At 36.0% G+C, this 17,001-nt stretch overlaps 1 protein-coding gene across 1 annotated transcript; it reads right to left on the reverse strand.

Annotated features, from left to right (window-relative positions):
• Positions 1 to 54: 54 nt before the first annotated feature.
• Positions 55 to 11,344, reverse strand: LOC105398263. Its single transcript, XM_038121576.2, has 15 exons — positions 11,330 to 11,344; positions 9,678 to 9,728; positions 9,232 to 9,372; positions 8,446 to 8,556; positions 7,337 to 7,426; positions 6,905 to 7,261; positions 6,706 to 6,759; positions 4,823 to 4,903; positions 4,275 to 4,343; positions 2,746 to 2,961; positions 2,118 to 2,192; positions 1,788 to 1,973; positions 1,261 to 1,377; positions 1,045 to 1,104; positions 55 to 963 (listed from the first exon to the last, which is right to left on the reverse strand). Exons 1-15 carry the CDS (start codon positions 11,342 to 11,344, stop codon positions 55 to 57), a joined length of 2,532 nt encoding a protein of 843 aa, XP_037977504.2.
• Between the last annotated feature and the right edge of the window lie 5,657 nt (positions 11,345 to 17,001).

The following is a 17,001-nucleotide window of genomic DNA, read 5'->3' on the forward strand; positions in this document are numbered from 1 at the left end:
TTAAGTTAGTATGTACCTATACAGATCTATAACATATATAAAAAAATCGTATTCCTATTTCACAGCCGGTTCTGTACTTGACTCGGTAGGACTCATTTCTACTTTTGGTTCTTTAACTTCTACGCTTTCTACAATTTCTTTTGCATCACCGGTAGATGAAATATTTAGTTCTGTTGTTATCTCCGATTTGCTATCTTCTGAAGCTATAGTTGAAGATAGCTCAGTTGTTATACTTTCTACTACTGTTGTTGTAGTTGCTTCAATTTCTTGTTGAAGAAGATTAGAAGATGATCCTGTGGTTTTCTTTTCGGAAGTATTTGGTTCCGTGCTTTCCAGGGGCAATTCAGTCGTTGTAGATACTTCTTCATTGCGTTCGTCTATAATTAGACCATCCGTTTTTGCAATCTCTGCTGTAGAACTCTGGGATATCGTAGTCGTTTCTGCTGTTGTGGTCACTATAGGTTCAGGATTTTCAATGTCCTTATCAGTTTCCCCTTTAGTTTTATTTTCTTTATTATTTATCAAAGAATCTATTTTCTCCGCTGCTTCCTCTTTTCTTCCGGTGAAGAAGAAAAACATATTGGTAACTTTTTCACTGCCTACAGTATTGCCGTAAATATTTTCTGCATTTACTTTGATTTCATCTTTTGTTATAGGTTTCAATTCAAGTTCAGGTTTGATAGTAGTAGTAGTTGGATATTCGTCCTTCTTTTTGTCCTTGTGTTTTCTCGACTTAAGCAAATCACTTATGTCCATTGCATCTGTGTTTAAATTTGAGGTTGTAGTAAGAGATATTTGTTTTCCATCAATAAATATACTTTTATGGACAATTTCATCCGTAGGTATTTCTTTGTCAATTTCTTCGCCTTCATCAGATTTTTCTTTCATTTCTTGTTCAGCTTTTTCAGATTTAAGGCGTTCTTCCAACTTTTCTATTTGTTTGTCTACCACCTTATGGATGTACTGTGAATAAAAATTAAAAACATAAATAAAGCAACTTTTGACCAAAAAAAGAGTATGATACCTAAATGTATTTTTACTTACATTTTTCAATGTCGTTGTGTACATTTCCGTCCAATCAGTTAGCCACTGCCAGAACTCTTTCTGTAAAATAAATGATTTAATCCCTTTAAGACGAAACTTTACAATATTGATTTCTGATCATAATCTATGATTTCCTTAAATACATAGGTAACTAGGTACTTAATAGATTTATTTAAAATAATTGAAAGTTTTTTTAATATATTTTAGGTAACTTACGTTATTCATGAATTCTTCCAAGATGTCGGCAACTTTACTATCAACCTCATCATCACTGTCTTTTGTTTTTAGCTCACTTTCCACCTCAGGGGCTACAGTTGTCGTTTTTATTATCGGCTGAAATTGTAATAAATAGTTTTAGTATCTTTTTCATTTTATTTGTCATCATAAGCCTATAGCAGTCCACTGCTGGACGTAGGCCTCTCCCAAAGCACGCCACTGGATGCGATCTTTAGGTTTCGGCATCCAATCATGACCAGCCACCTTTCGCAAGTCGTCACCCCATCTAGCCGGGGGCGTCCCACACTACGTTTGCCTAGTCGCGGCCTCCACTACAGAACACGTTTACCCCATCGGTCATCGGTTCTTTAACAGATGTGACCAGCCCACTGCCACTTAATCTTACTTACTCGGTGAGCCATGTCGGTGACTTTAGTTCTCTGTCGGATACTTCGTTCCGGATGCGATCTTTCAGAAAGACTCCAAGAGCGAGACATATGAATGGAATTAGGAATACAAACCCTAACCTGTGAATTATGTACAAATATATCGTCAAGGTCTTCCTTCTCCTCAACTGAAGCTGTGACTTCTATTTCTCCTTCAGGTTTCGTTTCCTCTGAAACAGGAGGTTTGACCTCTTCGCTGACATCTATTGGTTCTTCAGGGTTCGATTGACCTTCAATGTATGTCATGGGGTTTTCTGGTTTTGATTCCTATAAATAACATATTTTTTATTTAATTTTAATTTATGTTGTACATAATTATGTGTTTTCAATCTAATCACATTGTATTGTATTGTAATTTGTAATCAATTAAAAAGGATTCAATTGATTAAACATCAATGACGAGGTACCTACCTCAACTCCGCTGTTCTCAGGTACCGTTTCTAGTGTTCCAACATTGTATGATAACCCCGGATTGCTCCACATGTTCTGAAAATAGAAAGGAATAAATAAATTTATTTATTTAAACAAGACACGAGTCCACTACCGTATATGAGACCAAACGAAAAACGTGTGAGTTGCTTTCAGAGTCTAAAAGTGTTCAAGCGCAGCATGATGCTGTAGTACAGGGGAACAGTCAGGTTCAACAATATGACATAATTTCAGATGCTAAATAAACTACGCCGACCGACCGGCCGACGACCGCTGGAGTACAAAGGTTCTGGAGTGGAGACCCCGTGTCGGCAAATGGCGTGTCGGTCGCCCCCCAACCCGTTGGTCTGATGATCTGCGGAAGGTAGCGGGAAGCCGCTGGATGCAGATGGCGGGTGACCGTTTGGGGTGGCGATCGTTAGGAGAGGCCTATGTCCAACAGTGGACTACAGAAGGCTGAGAGAGAGAGAGAGAGAGAAATAAACTACTATTTCAAAATATGTAGACACCACCTACCTTAGAATTTTCTTTTTAAAGTTTTAGTCATTTAGAAGTTGTGTTTCTAACAAGGACTATAATATAAACTACTTATAAATATATTCATTCTTACATTGAATACATAGCCGCGGTCGCCGGTGAGGCTCATGCCATAAGTCCTCACGTTCTTGGTCTCCACATTGACGATGCCGTCAGCGTCAGGATCCATGTCCTGGTGCTCTCCATCATCAGGTTTGATGTTTGAGAACATATCGTCCATTTTCTGTTTCATTTCTTCGTGGTATTTGTTTGGTTTATCTTCGTTGTCTTCTTCACCATTCGGCAATGCCTATAAAGTTTGTGTTGTTTTCATTTTGGATTTTTTTAAAATTGTATTTATATTTTCATATATTTGTGTATATGTCGCAGGCATCTGGTTTAATCTCCTGTTTGATTGAACCGCTAGCCCGTTCATTGGATGACGCTACTCAGTTGAATGACTAAAGAACAACTCGTCAAGTGGTTGACTGTAACGTCCAACGTCTTGACTGAACGTTATTCAGCGAAGTCGTTAAATGGGATATAGACTGATATAGTATAGCAACTTTGTAATGTCTGGTTAGGATGAACATGACCAGACAAGAGTCAACAAAAAGACTATGTTACAAAGCTCTCATCTCACAAATTAACTAAACAATAACAATAAACGTACCTTGATATTGTTGTTCATAACTATCCAGTTTCAGCACATTTTTTTTTCTTTGAAACTATCCGCCGGCGGTATAATAATAGGTAAATCCATGTTGCCACACTATTTTAACATAAATAACGCACTTTAAAGCTAATTTATTTGCAAAAAATAACAATACAAGTGCTTTTTGTGTCAGCTGTTCGCTGTTAGACGCCATATTTGTTTTATTCACCACCTGACTGATTTTAAGTCCGCTAACTAGTTGGACGTTTTGTGACGCTTGTACAATCAACGTTCGGCCTAGTCATACAACTGAATAGCGTCATCCAATCAACGGGCTAGCGGTTCAATCAAACAGGAGATTAAACCAGATGCCTGCGACATATATACACTCACGGGCAATGAAAAAGTTTCACTCACAAAATGCCGACGCCAAACGACCCCAATTTTTTCAAAGATTTCATTTAAAAATTTGAACAAAATATTATTGTTTTTAGTTGCTAATATCCTGATGCTCTGTTAAATGTACTTCAATTGCAGAAGGCATCATTAAGCTAGCCTAGCCTTGTCAGTTTAGGAGTAATTTTGAGCTTTTCTCAGTGGAACCTTTTCATTGCCCGTGAGTGTAATTATGTAAGGCCAGGAAAATGTACTAACTTCATAAATAAGGCAATTTTTATATTAAAAGAAATAAATAAATAAATATGTGGGGACATCTCACACACGCGGCCGTCCGACCCCAAGCTAGGCAGAACCTGTGTTATGGGTGTCGGACAGCTGATATATCTACACAAATACATAGATAGATAGATCCTAAATATAAATATCAACACCCAAGACCCGAGAACAATCTGAGTTTATACAAATATCTGCCCCAGCCGGGAATCGAACCCGGGACCTTCGGCTCAGTAGTCAGGGTCACTAACCACTACGCCATTCGGTCGTCAATCGTATTAATTCATGATACCAACCCTTCCAGATAGTTCATCCGCTTCACTTTCATATAGCTCTTCCAGCATTTTAGGGCCTTTAGGTAATACCTGAAAGAGAAAGTGGATAAATCATCATTAACATAAAATGAGTGTTAGGTTAAATAAATAAATAAATCTGTGGGGACATCTCACACACGGCCATCCGACCACAAGATAGGCATAACCTGTGTTATGGGTGTCGGACAGCTGATATATATATATATATATATATACACAGATACATAGATAGATACATATTAAATAGATAAACGACAAATAGACACAAGGCAAACACAAGTGCTCATCCCACGAATGTTTGCCATGGGCGGGATTCGAACCCGCGGCCCCAAGCTTCGGAAGCTTCGGAAGATGATCACCATAAATGTCCAGGGCCTTGAAAATAGTCTATCTAGGTTTTGGAATGCTGAAGAAGATACCATCATCGATCCCAGCTGATTCAAACCGATTATTATTTGTTCTTGGTAAATGGTTACAGCGGGAATATACTTGTTTATGTATTGTTTGATACTAATCCTAAAGATACTTACAGGAAATTTAAACTTGTCTCTCACATCTTCGGGTAAGCTGTCATAGTTGAGAGGAGGCAGTATTGGCGCTTCCGGGATATCCTAAAAATAAAAATAATATGAGGAACAAGTAAGTGGCGGGAGCGGTGGTAGCTCAGTCGGGGAAGCGCCCGCTTCTCACGCCAGAGATGCGGGTTCGAATCCCGACGCTGACATGTAGCATGCAGTCGACCGAATGGCGTAGTGGTTAGTGACCCTGGTCCCGGGTTCGATTCACGGCTGGGGCAGATATTTGTTTAAACACAGATATTTGTTCTCGGGTCTTAGATGTGCCCGTAAAATGGCAATAGGCCCGCCCCCTATTACATTGGGACTAACATAACACTCTGGCGAAAAGTGGGTGCAGCAATGCACCTCTGCCTACCCCGCAAGGGAGTACATTAGTACAAGGCGTGAGTGCGCGTGTGTGTAACAAGTACAATGTATACCATCGCTCTTACGGTGAAGGAAAACATCGTGAGGAAACCTGCATATCTAGATTTAGCACATCTAGATATGTGAACCCACCAACCCGCAGTGGACCAGCGTGGTGGGAAATGGTCCAAGCTTAGGAAGGCAGTTTAGACCTTGGGGATATGCACAAAGGTTCCATTCGAGAGAGCCAGGGGCAGGTACTGACACCCCCACAGAGAATAGAATAGAGAATAGAAGTGCACTATGCAATCGTATAAATATAATTGTATACAAGAAATAACCTAAATGGTGCATATGATTTTTGTAACATAGTAAAGAAACTTGGCCTCGAACTCTTACAGAGGGTTTATAGCTTTCAAAACATATTTTCTCATAATACCTATTTAGAAAAAAATACATTGTCTATTTGGGAAAAGGCGCATTCAAAATCCAACGTACTACTTACTTCAATAGCTTGCCTTTTCCGCCTCAACTGGATCTGTAAAATAAATTACAATTAATTCAAATCAAATCAAAATGAAAAATATTTATTTAAACACCATAGAATTTAGAAAAGTTAGTAGGTACAAACAAATAATCTTAGGAAATTAAATAAAAGGGTGAGAGGTTATAAATTATCAAAATTCGGTGGCTTCCACACTAGGCTCAGCCTGTGTCGTGGATGCCAGTGTACCTGGATACAAATAAAATGATTCACTAGGTGGTTAGGTAGGTGGTACTTATAGAACTTTTAAATCTAAATAATGTTATGAGCTTAATGGGTATGCGTAATTATAAACAACTTAAATTGACAATAATTGACGAATTATTAATGTCTTTAATAATCTATTTAAAGTATAAGTAATATAGCGCACCGTTTCAACGTTGGCTGGAATGTCAGTACCCTCTGGTATTTTTTCCTTTATCTGAAAAAGAATGCTTAGTTATTAATATTTTTTGTTATACTAAAAATGTTTAATAGCTAGCCGAAGTGTTTTTTTAATCTAAATTTTTATATAGAATGCGGATGATATTACTCTGAAAATTAAATATGAGACTCACAAAAGGCAAAAGCTTCTTCATATTTAAATACTTATCTGTTTCTAAGTTTCATTGGCGATCCAAATAAGGGCGCCTTCAAATTAGTCGCTAAGTGTCGCGCGGCTGCAGCGCTGCTGCAGCGCTGCAGCCGCGCTGCAGTCTAAATTCCATATAAATTATTAACGCGCGACTGCAGCGCTGCTGCGGCGCTGCAGTCGCGCATCTTTTAAATTACAAAATTTATATGGATTTTACAGCCGCGCGACAATTAGCGACTAATTTGAAGGCGCCCTAATATGCGGTTTCGGAATCGAATCTTTTTGGCCTGTAATTTATGAACCATCATTCATCACTCGTATAAAATATACCTATCTTTTTGTTAAATCGTTTTGGTTTTATATTGATTTTACCTCAGTAGACTCTGTAGACGATACAAGACTTTCCTCTGTTACTGATGGTAATAGCTAAAAACAAAAAGGATTAAATATTAACTAACTAGGAACTTAGTTTAGTTATTTTTTATTTATTTTTTAACAGCATACCAGGATTTGAACCCGTTATAGATTGAGGACTCTACTTTCGCAGCATAAATATAAATATTCTACTTACGCTTTGAATATTTGTATCCTTTTCATCTTCCGATGCCTTGGGAATCTCTGGCTCTACTGAGACATCGAGTTTAACTTCGTCTTTGCCTGATTCTTCAACTTCATGGGGAAGAATATCAATTATAGGTTCTGCAGGAGTTTCCGCTTTTGATTCTTCTTCAACTGTTACCATAGGGACTACACTTTCAATTTCAGCGTTATTCTTGTCTTCTTCTATTACCGCTAGAATAATATCTTCAATAGTTTCTTCATCAGCAGGCACCTCTGATTTAATATCATCCTCAGATTTTTCAGACTCATCCTTGGTAGATTCATCACTTGTAGGTTGATTTTGATCAACTTCAGGAGTTTTGATTACCTGGAAAATAATTTGATCATGATTTCATGTAAGCTTAGCACACTATTACACTATAAAAATTCTTTAAATATCTACCTCGTCTGCAGCAATGAAATCGTCACCCGAAACAATTTCGTCACTGCTCTCGTTCTCTCCCAACTCCTTAGATGTTTCAGATATTGTTTCCTGTAAGAAAAATACATCAAAAAGTTTTCTCTTTTGTGTAAAAAATAGTCTAACCCAGCCGACAGCACGAATTTAGGACGAAGAAGGTCTTTTTTCAGCTGATGATTTTATTTATTTACTACTACGCTATAGCATTTTTAACACCCTCTAGACAAGGTACATACCTATTCTCGGTTAACTAGAGGATTTTAATGAAACATGGCTAAGGGCACTCGGGGTGTTCGGTACCGACGAACACTTTAATAATTGTATGTGGGTAGGTTCTTATATTTGTATGTGGGTAGGTTCTTTTATTTTTGACAGTCTACTCTGTCGTTGGCAGCCTCTCGTCGGGTTATCTGCTCTTGTATTTCGGCGCGGTCTCGATATTCGCAATATTTGTATTTTCGGTTAAATATTACCAGCTGCTATTAGGCATTATATTTGTGTATACGATTATAAGTAGACATGTGATTTTGTGTGTGAGAACCTCAAGATTAAAACGGATTACTCAAGCATCGGGAGGGCCCTCCACGCCGAGCTTTGGACCTTGAACCATCACGTGAGCAAAAACCTATATAATATTTATTTTATTAAATATATTTATCCAACACGGGGTAACATCCTAACTAATATTATAAATGCGAAAGTAACTGTGTCTGTCTGTCTGTCTGTCTGTCTGTCTGTCTGTTACTCTTTCACGCCAAAACTACTGAACGGATTTGAATGAAATTTGGTATACATACGGTCTAGACCCTGGGAAAGAACATAGGCTACTTTTTATCCCGGAATTCCCACGGGAAAACTTTTTAAGGCGAAGCGAAGCGCGCGGGAACATCTAGTTACCTATAACCCTAAAAAACAAAACGAAAATCGGATAACCATTTTGGTGCTACTCTACCACAGACAGATACACAGACACGTTAATCTTTTAACACCCTCACTTTTTCCGTCGGGGGTTAAAAACTGTCTCCAACTCTGTTCTCGCTTCTCGGCCTTCGTAATCCAAGTAACCATTTGCACCAACATCACAAACTCACATCATCAGCATCTTCAGGCATCAGGTCGAGGAAAGGGTACCCGTGGCCGTTGGTCGCCGGCCTCTCCGTGGCTTCTTCTGATGATGAGGAGGAACCTATCTGTTTGTGACCCTGAAAATGGCCAAGTTGTTATTATTTTAAATGTCTTTTACTTCTAACAACTATGTTATTGAGATATCACACTATACACCCAATACCGTATGTATAAATTTAGAAAGAAAGACAAAATATTCATTCAAATTTCAAATATTCCACACCCACACAATCATAAATAAATAATAAATTTAAAGTAATTAAAAAAATGAGCATCAGTGTGGCTTTCAGGTGCTGAAACGGGCTCTAGCTCAGCATGGTTAGCCATAGCGCTGGTTTTCAGCTAGAACCCTGAAATTTAGTTTGCGATTTATATGAAACAACTTACCCCAATGGCGGCTTCGTAGGGTGTCTCCACAAGATGGTAAGTACTTGATCTCCCGCACCACGGGGTTGTGCGTTTCTGTGTGTGCGTGCGTGTGTGTGTGTGTGTGTGTGTGTGTGTGTGTGTGTGTGTGTGTGTGTGTGTGTGTGTGTGTGTGTATCTATTTGTGGTACCGTATCTCCCGAACGGCTGAACCGATTTTCTTTTTGATTTTTTGGGGCATAGGTAATGAAACCCTGAGTGTTCTCAGTCATGTTTCATAAATACGGTTCCGCCGTTCAAAAGTTACGCGACTTTTGCTTGTGTTAGGTTAAATGAAACAACTTACCCCAATGGGGGCATCATATGGGTTCTATGAAATAACTTACCCCAATGGCGGCATCGTACGGGGTCTCCACAAGATGATAGTAAGTAATCTCTCGTACGACGGGGTTATCGCCACGGGGGTTTACGAAGCGGATAGTGTTTGAGGGTTTGTCTTCTTGTACCTCGTACACGTCTCTGTGTCTCTGTAACATAAATATAATAAATAAATATGTGGGGCATATCTCACACACGGCGATTCGACCCCAAGCTAGGCAGAACCTGTGTTATGGGTATCGGAAAGCTGATATATATCTACACAAATAACATAGATAGATACATATTAAATATAAATATCAACACCCAAGACCCGAGTACAAATATCTGTCTTGAAACAAATATCTGCCCCAGCCGGGAATAGAACCCGGGACCTTCGGCATAGCAGTCAGGGCTACTAACCACTACGCCATTCGACCGCCATGATGATTAATTAAACTATTATGGTACTCACATCAATTCTCGGGTACGAACAACTTATGTCGAACAGCATAAGCGTCAGTATCTGAAACATACAGGAAGAACTGAAGGACTGATGTCGACATCTTCACAAACTCATCTACTGCTGGAAACATAGTACATGATTACGGAATGCTCTTAGACTAACGATATGCAAAACAAGATGGTGTCACACTATATGTATATTAATAGGTATTTATAAATACACTGCTCCTTGTTTCTGTTTTTATTTTAATTTATTTAGTTATGTTGTATTTTTAAGCCTCGACGAAAAACAGCGCTGCATGTACATTTCTGTACGTGTAGCATATGCTGAGCTCGGGGCCTTTTTGCCGCTGCACTGGTATACCACAAACACATACTGGCCAGCTATTATAATATATACATATATAGTATAGTTTTATTTTATTTTATTTGGTGTGTATTTTTTTCTTCGGTTTGTTTTTTTTAATTGTATTCTTTGTGTGTGTGGTGTATTTTTGTAGAACTAACGGACTTCTTTCACACTCAAAAACAAAGCTAAAAACTTTCAACATTTTGTTTACTGTCAAACCGTTTTAAGTTCAACTTACAGTGCCACAAACTTATCTGTTCCGGTGTCAGCTCACGTAAATGTGTAATATTTCTTCATTCTATAAGGTTTTAAGTTTGCCAGTAGTGGTAATTCGCTCTTGTGGTTTCAATAAATCCATCTAATCTATATCAATATATAATTCATTAGTAAATAATGAGATATGGATCAATTTAGTTCGCTCTCACCGGAACAGATAAGTTTGTCGCACTGTAATGAAAACCATTGTAGGTACCAAAGAATGAAGTCACAAATATTGTAACCGAACTAATTCAAAACAAGACCACAGTGGTAGAAGTGGGGTGTTTGTCAAACTCAAAACTCAAAATTTTTTATTCATCGTAAAAATATAAAATTTTCTGATGAACGTCAATTTTTTCAAACTACTCTCCGTTCGGATAAGGGGGGCTCTTTCTGTCTAAGCAGAAGAACGGAGGCAAGAAACTCCTGAGCCATCTTTTCAAAAAAAGACTTAATACTAGTTAGTATACAGTACTTATAAGCTTAATAATAATAATTATAATAATATGAGCAGAGCTAACTATTTATCACAGCCAAAAGTTTGTCACGCTTGTCGAAAGTTTGGCTTCGCCTTAAAAAGTTTACCGTGAGATAAAAAGTAGCCTATGTTCTTTCTCAGGGTCTAGACCATATGGTCCATATGTATACCAAATTTCATTCAAATCTGTTCAGTAGTTTTGGCGTGAAAGAGTAACAGAGAGACAGACAGACACAGTTACTTTCGCATTAGTTAGGATTACAGTCGTCGAAATATAATAGGCCAGTTTGGACAGTTCCGAAATGTATGGGATGACAGCTGGTGTCAAACCTAAATCATAAAAAATGTAAGTAAACAATAAGTATAACTGTTGATGCTTTAAAAGATCTTTTTTCTTTCGGCCGTTAAATAATAAGCCAGATTATGTGCCTTTTTATGTATTTCATCAAGTAAATCAAGAGTAAATAACAAATTTGTGTAGCTGTCCAAACGGGTCTATTATATTATTCGACGACTGAAGGATTAAGATTAATTAGGATAATATCGTTAAACTCAGGCGGTACTGAAGCAAACTTACCATAAAACTCCACATATTGTCAATTACACTATGTCACTGACACTGAACCTTCCACTTAAAAATAACCACACAAATAACGGTCAGTCTATTTAAAAGATCCTCCTAATGGGGATGTGTTATCGTAATAAATATACTTATTCTGAGATAAAATCCCTTATCTTAAATTTGTGGTAGATTTACCTGAGTGACATAATATGCGTTGGTGGTTGTGTAGGGTGTCCATTTAGTTTATAGTTTATAGGTATGCGGACAAGATAACACTAGATACAGTCCAACTATAAAGTCGTGAAAACGTAAGTGGATCCTAACTAATTGTTTAAGATCGTATTGAATCGGTCTGTTATATTTATTAAAGGACAAATCCGTTAAAAATCCATAATCAATCGGTATTTTATTTTTAAAATGTATGTAAACGTAAGTAAATAACTTTAAATCTTAGCAAAATCCCACTCTTTGATGTTAAGAAATCTGACCTCTGTCATAGTGAAATTGCTACCTATGAGGGTTCTATTCTATTCTATTCTCTGTGAGTTTGTAAGTGTGTACCTGCACCTGGCTCTCTCAGGAACCTTAGTGCCTCCCCTAGGTCTAAACTGCCTTCCTAAGCTTGGAACATTTCTCACCACGCTGGTCCGCTGCGGGTTGATGGGTTCACATATTATCTAGATGTGCGAAATCTAGATATGCAGGTTTCCTCACTATGTTTTCCATCACCGTAGCAGCATCTTACTTAAATTCAAAGAACTCGTTGGTACGGTCAGGTGCAAAGAAACCTGACCCCCTCTCATACTAACAATGCTTCTGAGGTGGGTCAGGTTTATCTGCCCCTTACTGTACATGTCAGCGCCGGGATTCGAACCCGCATTTCTGACGGTGAGAAGCGGGCCCCTACCCGATTGAGCTACCACCGCTCCCAGTTGGCATATCAATTGAAGTAATTTCGTGTAATTTTATTTCCCACAATCGCTAGTTATACTGAATAATATAATATTTTTCTGGAAAAACAAAACAAAAAACAAAAACAAAACAAACACTCACACCTTGTACTTATGCACTCCCTGGCTGGGTAGGCAGAGGTGCATTACTCCACACACTTTTCGCCAGTGTTATTTTAGTCCCAATGTAATAGGGGGCGGGCCTATTGCATTTTACGGGCACATCCAAGACCCGAGTACAAATATCTGTCTATAAACAAATATCTGCCCCAGCTGGAAATCGAACCCGGGACCTTCGGCATATCAGTCAGGGCCACTAACCACTACGCCATTCGACCGTCGTAGTTATATACTACTGTTGTTGAATAAAATAATTTATGTTTCTGGAAACTTCCACTCATATTTAGTTTTGTGGTCACCCTACAAGATCGCCATGGAGGATTTAATAAGAATGGAAGACCTTTTTTGATAAATCATTTTATTAATCAAGCATTCTCTGTGAATCAGCTACTGATGTGATTTTAATTAAAGTAGGTAAATGGAAAAATATTAGTGATACGGCTCTTGTAGTAATGAGACTATATTTGTTGTTTTACGTTATTAGAAGTATAAAATATGGCTTACTAGTGTTTTAAATGGAAAAAAATTACATGTTTACTACAATGAGTTTCCTACTATGTTCAAAATGAGTCAGAAGGGTACCTGAACCAAGACCATATGAATCAGATATTGACCTTCTTTTCACCTGGATGTAGGCATACTAGGAGCATTAGCTGGTGCATTGGAGAGCTGGCTTCTAGCGAACGGATAGCCAGACTCCCATTGCCACTACATGACCAAGTATGGTAAAGTAAAAAGTAAAGTAAAATCATTTATTTGTTCTAGAATTTGGGTACATGAAAAGGTGTTATATACATAGTTGGATCCATCAAATTCAGCCCTATGGGCGTACAAATATTTACAATAATTATCTTAATCTATTAAAAAAACTATTACAGTAGGTAATTATGACAAGAATAATATATACAAAAATATCAAATCATTAATTATTCATTAAAAAATTCATTAATTGAGTAAAAACAATTGGACATTAAATATTTTTCTACTTTACTTTTGAATATTTCTATTTTTAAAGTTTTAAATTCATCAGGCAACTTATTATACACTCGTATGCACATACAGTAAACATTGTTTTTATACAATTCTAATTTAGAGGTAGGAAAGTATAATTTATGTTTATATCGTTCACCAGTACGACTGTTCATTTCCTTTTTTGTTTTAAATATTTCCGGGTGCTGTTTAACAAATAAACAGATCTCTTGGATGTAAATACATGGAAGTGGCAAAATATTTAGCTTCTTAAATAATGGTTTACAGGAATCCCTATAGTTAGCCAAGCACAACGATCTAATACACTTCTTTTATGCTTTAAAAGTGCGGTCTACGTCTACTGAGTTTCCCCATATAATGATTCCGTATCGAAGTACTGAGCCTATATAGCCATGATAAGCACTAAGGGCGGCCTTCTTTGAAACTGTTTGCCTAATATTTTTCAATGCATATAAAAATTTGTCTATTTTAGTACATACCATTTGTATGTGCTCCTTCCAACTACAGTTCTTATCAAAGATTATACCTAAAAATTTTGTAGATTTTACTTCTTCTAGAGTTTCGTTTTTGTATTTAATTTTTAATGGTTCGATTCTTGCATTATAAGTACTAAATTGAATTAATTGTGTTTTATTTATATTTACATTTAAATTATTATATTCTAACCATCTAATGACTTGTTTTAGGACCTTGTTTATTTCGATGTGAAAAGTTTCCTTGTTAGTGCACTCAATTGCTACTGTAGTATCATCAGCGTACAGTATGCTTGTATGTTCAATATTTAAAGGTAGATCAGAAATAGCAGGGGTCCAAGAATGCTTCCTTGGGGCACACCATGTTTTATTCCTCTATATTCTGATCTGAAAGATTTTCTTATATTATTTTCCGTGTTATTAATTTCAACGCATTGTACTCTATCTGATAAGTAACTCTCTATCCATTTATATGCGTTACCCCTAATTCCATACTTATATAGTTTTTGAAGAAGTTTTTGGTGGGATACAAAATCGAAAGCCTTACTCATATCCAGAAAAAGTCCCGCGATAGGTTGACTTCTATTAAGGCTTTCCATTATTTCTTTAACTAAAGAAAAACAGGCAAAAGTTGTTGAGAATTTTTTCCGAAATCCAAACTGCTGGGGAGACAAAATTTGATATTTATTAATAAATGAATTTAATTTTTCATACATTACTTTTTCGAGAATTTTTGACATGATTGGAATAAGTGCTACTGGGCGATATTTATTTAAGTCTGTTTCATCTCCTGATTTGTGTTTTGGTTTGACAATGGTTTTTTTTAGATTTTGTGGAAAGATACCCTGCAATAATGATAGATTCATTATAAAAGTAAGGGGTGCGACTAATTCATGGCGGCACAATTTAACAATTTTTGTACATATATTATCATACCCTACTGCATTTGTATTCTTCAGTTGAGCAATTATTTTAATCATCTTATCTTCACTAATTGGATTCAAAAATATTGTATTATAATTTGATTTAAATTCATATTTATTCTGGAAATTATTATTGTCTATATTTATATTATTTTCAATTGTATCTATAAAAAAATTATTAAATATTGTACAAATGTCATGAGAATTATTATAAGTTATAGTTCCATGTGTTACTTTTTTAATGTCACTTTTCATATTATTATTTAGAATATTGTTACTATTTATAATGCCCCATGATGCTTTGCACTTGTTCGTTGCCTTTGCAATAAATTCATTATTGCATTTTTTTTGTGCGCATTTTATTGTTTGTTTCAGAATTCGGCTATAATCTTTGAACTTTTTTTTCAAGTAGGCTTTTTTTGTTTGTGTACTTTGATATTTATAATAATAGTTTCGTTTGGTCTTACAACTTATCTTAATACCATTAGATATCCAGTTAATACGTTTGTTTCTATTTGATATTTTTATTTTTATTATTGGAAAACATAGTTCAAAGAAGAGCATGACCAATTCCTGAAATGAATTAAAGGCGGAATTTGTGTCTGTCTTATCATAAACTTCAGAAAAGGTCAATGACTTCATGGCATCTTGGAATTTTACCATATTTTGTTGACTGAAATCGCGTTTATTTTCGAACCAATAACAAATATCTCGATTTCTTTTTAGGGGAAAACTAAGGAATTGTCCTGTGTTATGATCAGACAGTCCGGTTTTTTTTACAAAACCAGCCACTTTTTGGACGTTACTGGCAAACAAATCGAGGCAGGCTTTTTTCCTAGTAGGTTCGTTTATATGAATTTTTAAATGGTAGTTATTTAGTAGACTAATTAATTCTTGAGAGTTTTTATTTACTACTAGTGTGTTGATATTCCAATCTCCACAAAGAATTAATCTTTTTCTTGATCTTTCAGTAAAGTAGTGTAGTAGTTTTTCTAAAGTATCCAGAAAGGTTTGAGGGTTTGACGTTGGTGTCCTATATATACAGATAATAACTATATTATAGTCAGTCAACTCAATGCCACAGCTCTCAAATATCAGGTTTATCTTTAGCTCTTTTGGTATATCTATTTCTTTGTATCTTAGTGAATTTTTGACAAGTATAGCTGTTCCCCCTCTTTTTTCTGATTTACGAGAATAAAAGGCGGCTTTTTGGAAGTTTTTCAAACGAAAATTAAATTCTTCTCCTGATTTTATAAAAGTTTCACTTAGACATATTACGTCCAACTCCACATTGCAATCGGCCAAATCTTCAATAAGTACATTTAATTCATCTTGCTTACTTATTGCACTGGCTATGTTTTGATGATAAATAGTAAGTTTATTTTCGTTATCTGTATTTGGCACGAAAAAATATTGACTCTTGATGCATTTCTGGCAATTTATTTGTTTCGCTTATTATTTTATTATTTAATTGTTTCTTAAAAAACCACGGTATCGTACCTTTTTTGTCCTGATGCTGACTTATTTTTTTACTATTCTGATATTTTTGAAAAAACCACGGTATCGTTCCTTTTTTGTGTATCATATTTTTTTTTGTTTGTTCTGATATTCGTTCTTTAATGTTTTTTATAATTTTGTTTTCGTACTCTAGAGAGTCAATTTCTATGTTTATTTTATTGCATATAGTATGCTTGTTTATTGACTGATTTGAATTAAATCTTACGAATTTTACATGCGGATTATTGTTACATATTATTTCAAGTTTCGAATTTACGAAACTTGAAATAATATGTAACAATAATCCGCATGGTCATCAACATGTTACGACATATGAATCAGTACTACATGCCGGACAACCCTTAGTTATTTATTTATAAAAAAAATTTACGTACCTAGTTATAATTACTAAATATTGTTTTTGTGAAAGGAAAAATCATTGCCCTTTGATAAAATTTTAATTTATGTTAATAAATTAAAAGGGAAATGTGATACTGAACATTTTGCTCCTCAAGCTGGCAAACGGACGCCCTATATGAATCAGAATAACACACATCAAATATTTTTTTTCAGTACTGAAACATAATTTACTAAAAAAATGAGATTGGTTACAAATAAAGATAGAGACTGTATTGAAAAAAAATTACGTGTTCTTAATCTTAATCTTAATTGGTTACAGAGATATCTTCAACGCCGTCGAAAATACGGTCCCTGAAGAATCACCCATAGTTTGT

The sequence above is a fragment of the Plutella xylostella genome, chromosome 30 (assembly GCF_932276165.1).
Source record: "Plutella xylostella chromosome 30, ilPluXylo3.1, whole genome shotgun sequence".
Classification (NCBI taxonomy): Eukaryota; Metazoa; Arthropoda; class Insecta; order Lepidoptera; family Plutellidae; genus Plutella; species Plutella xylostella.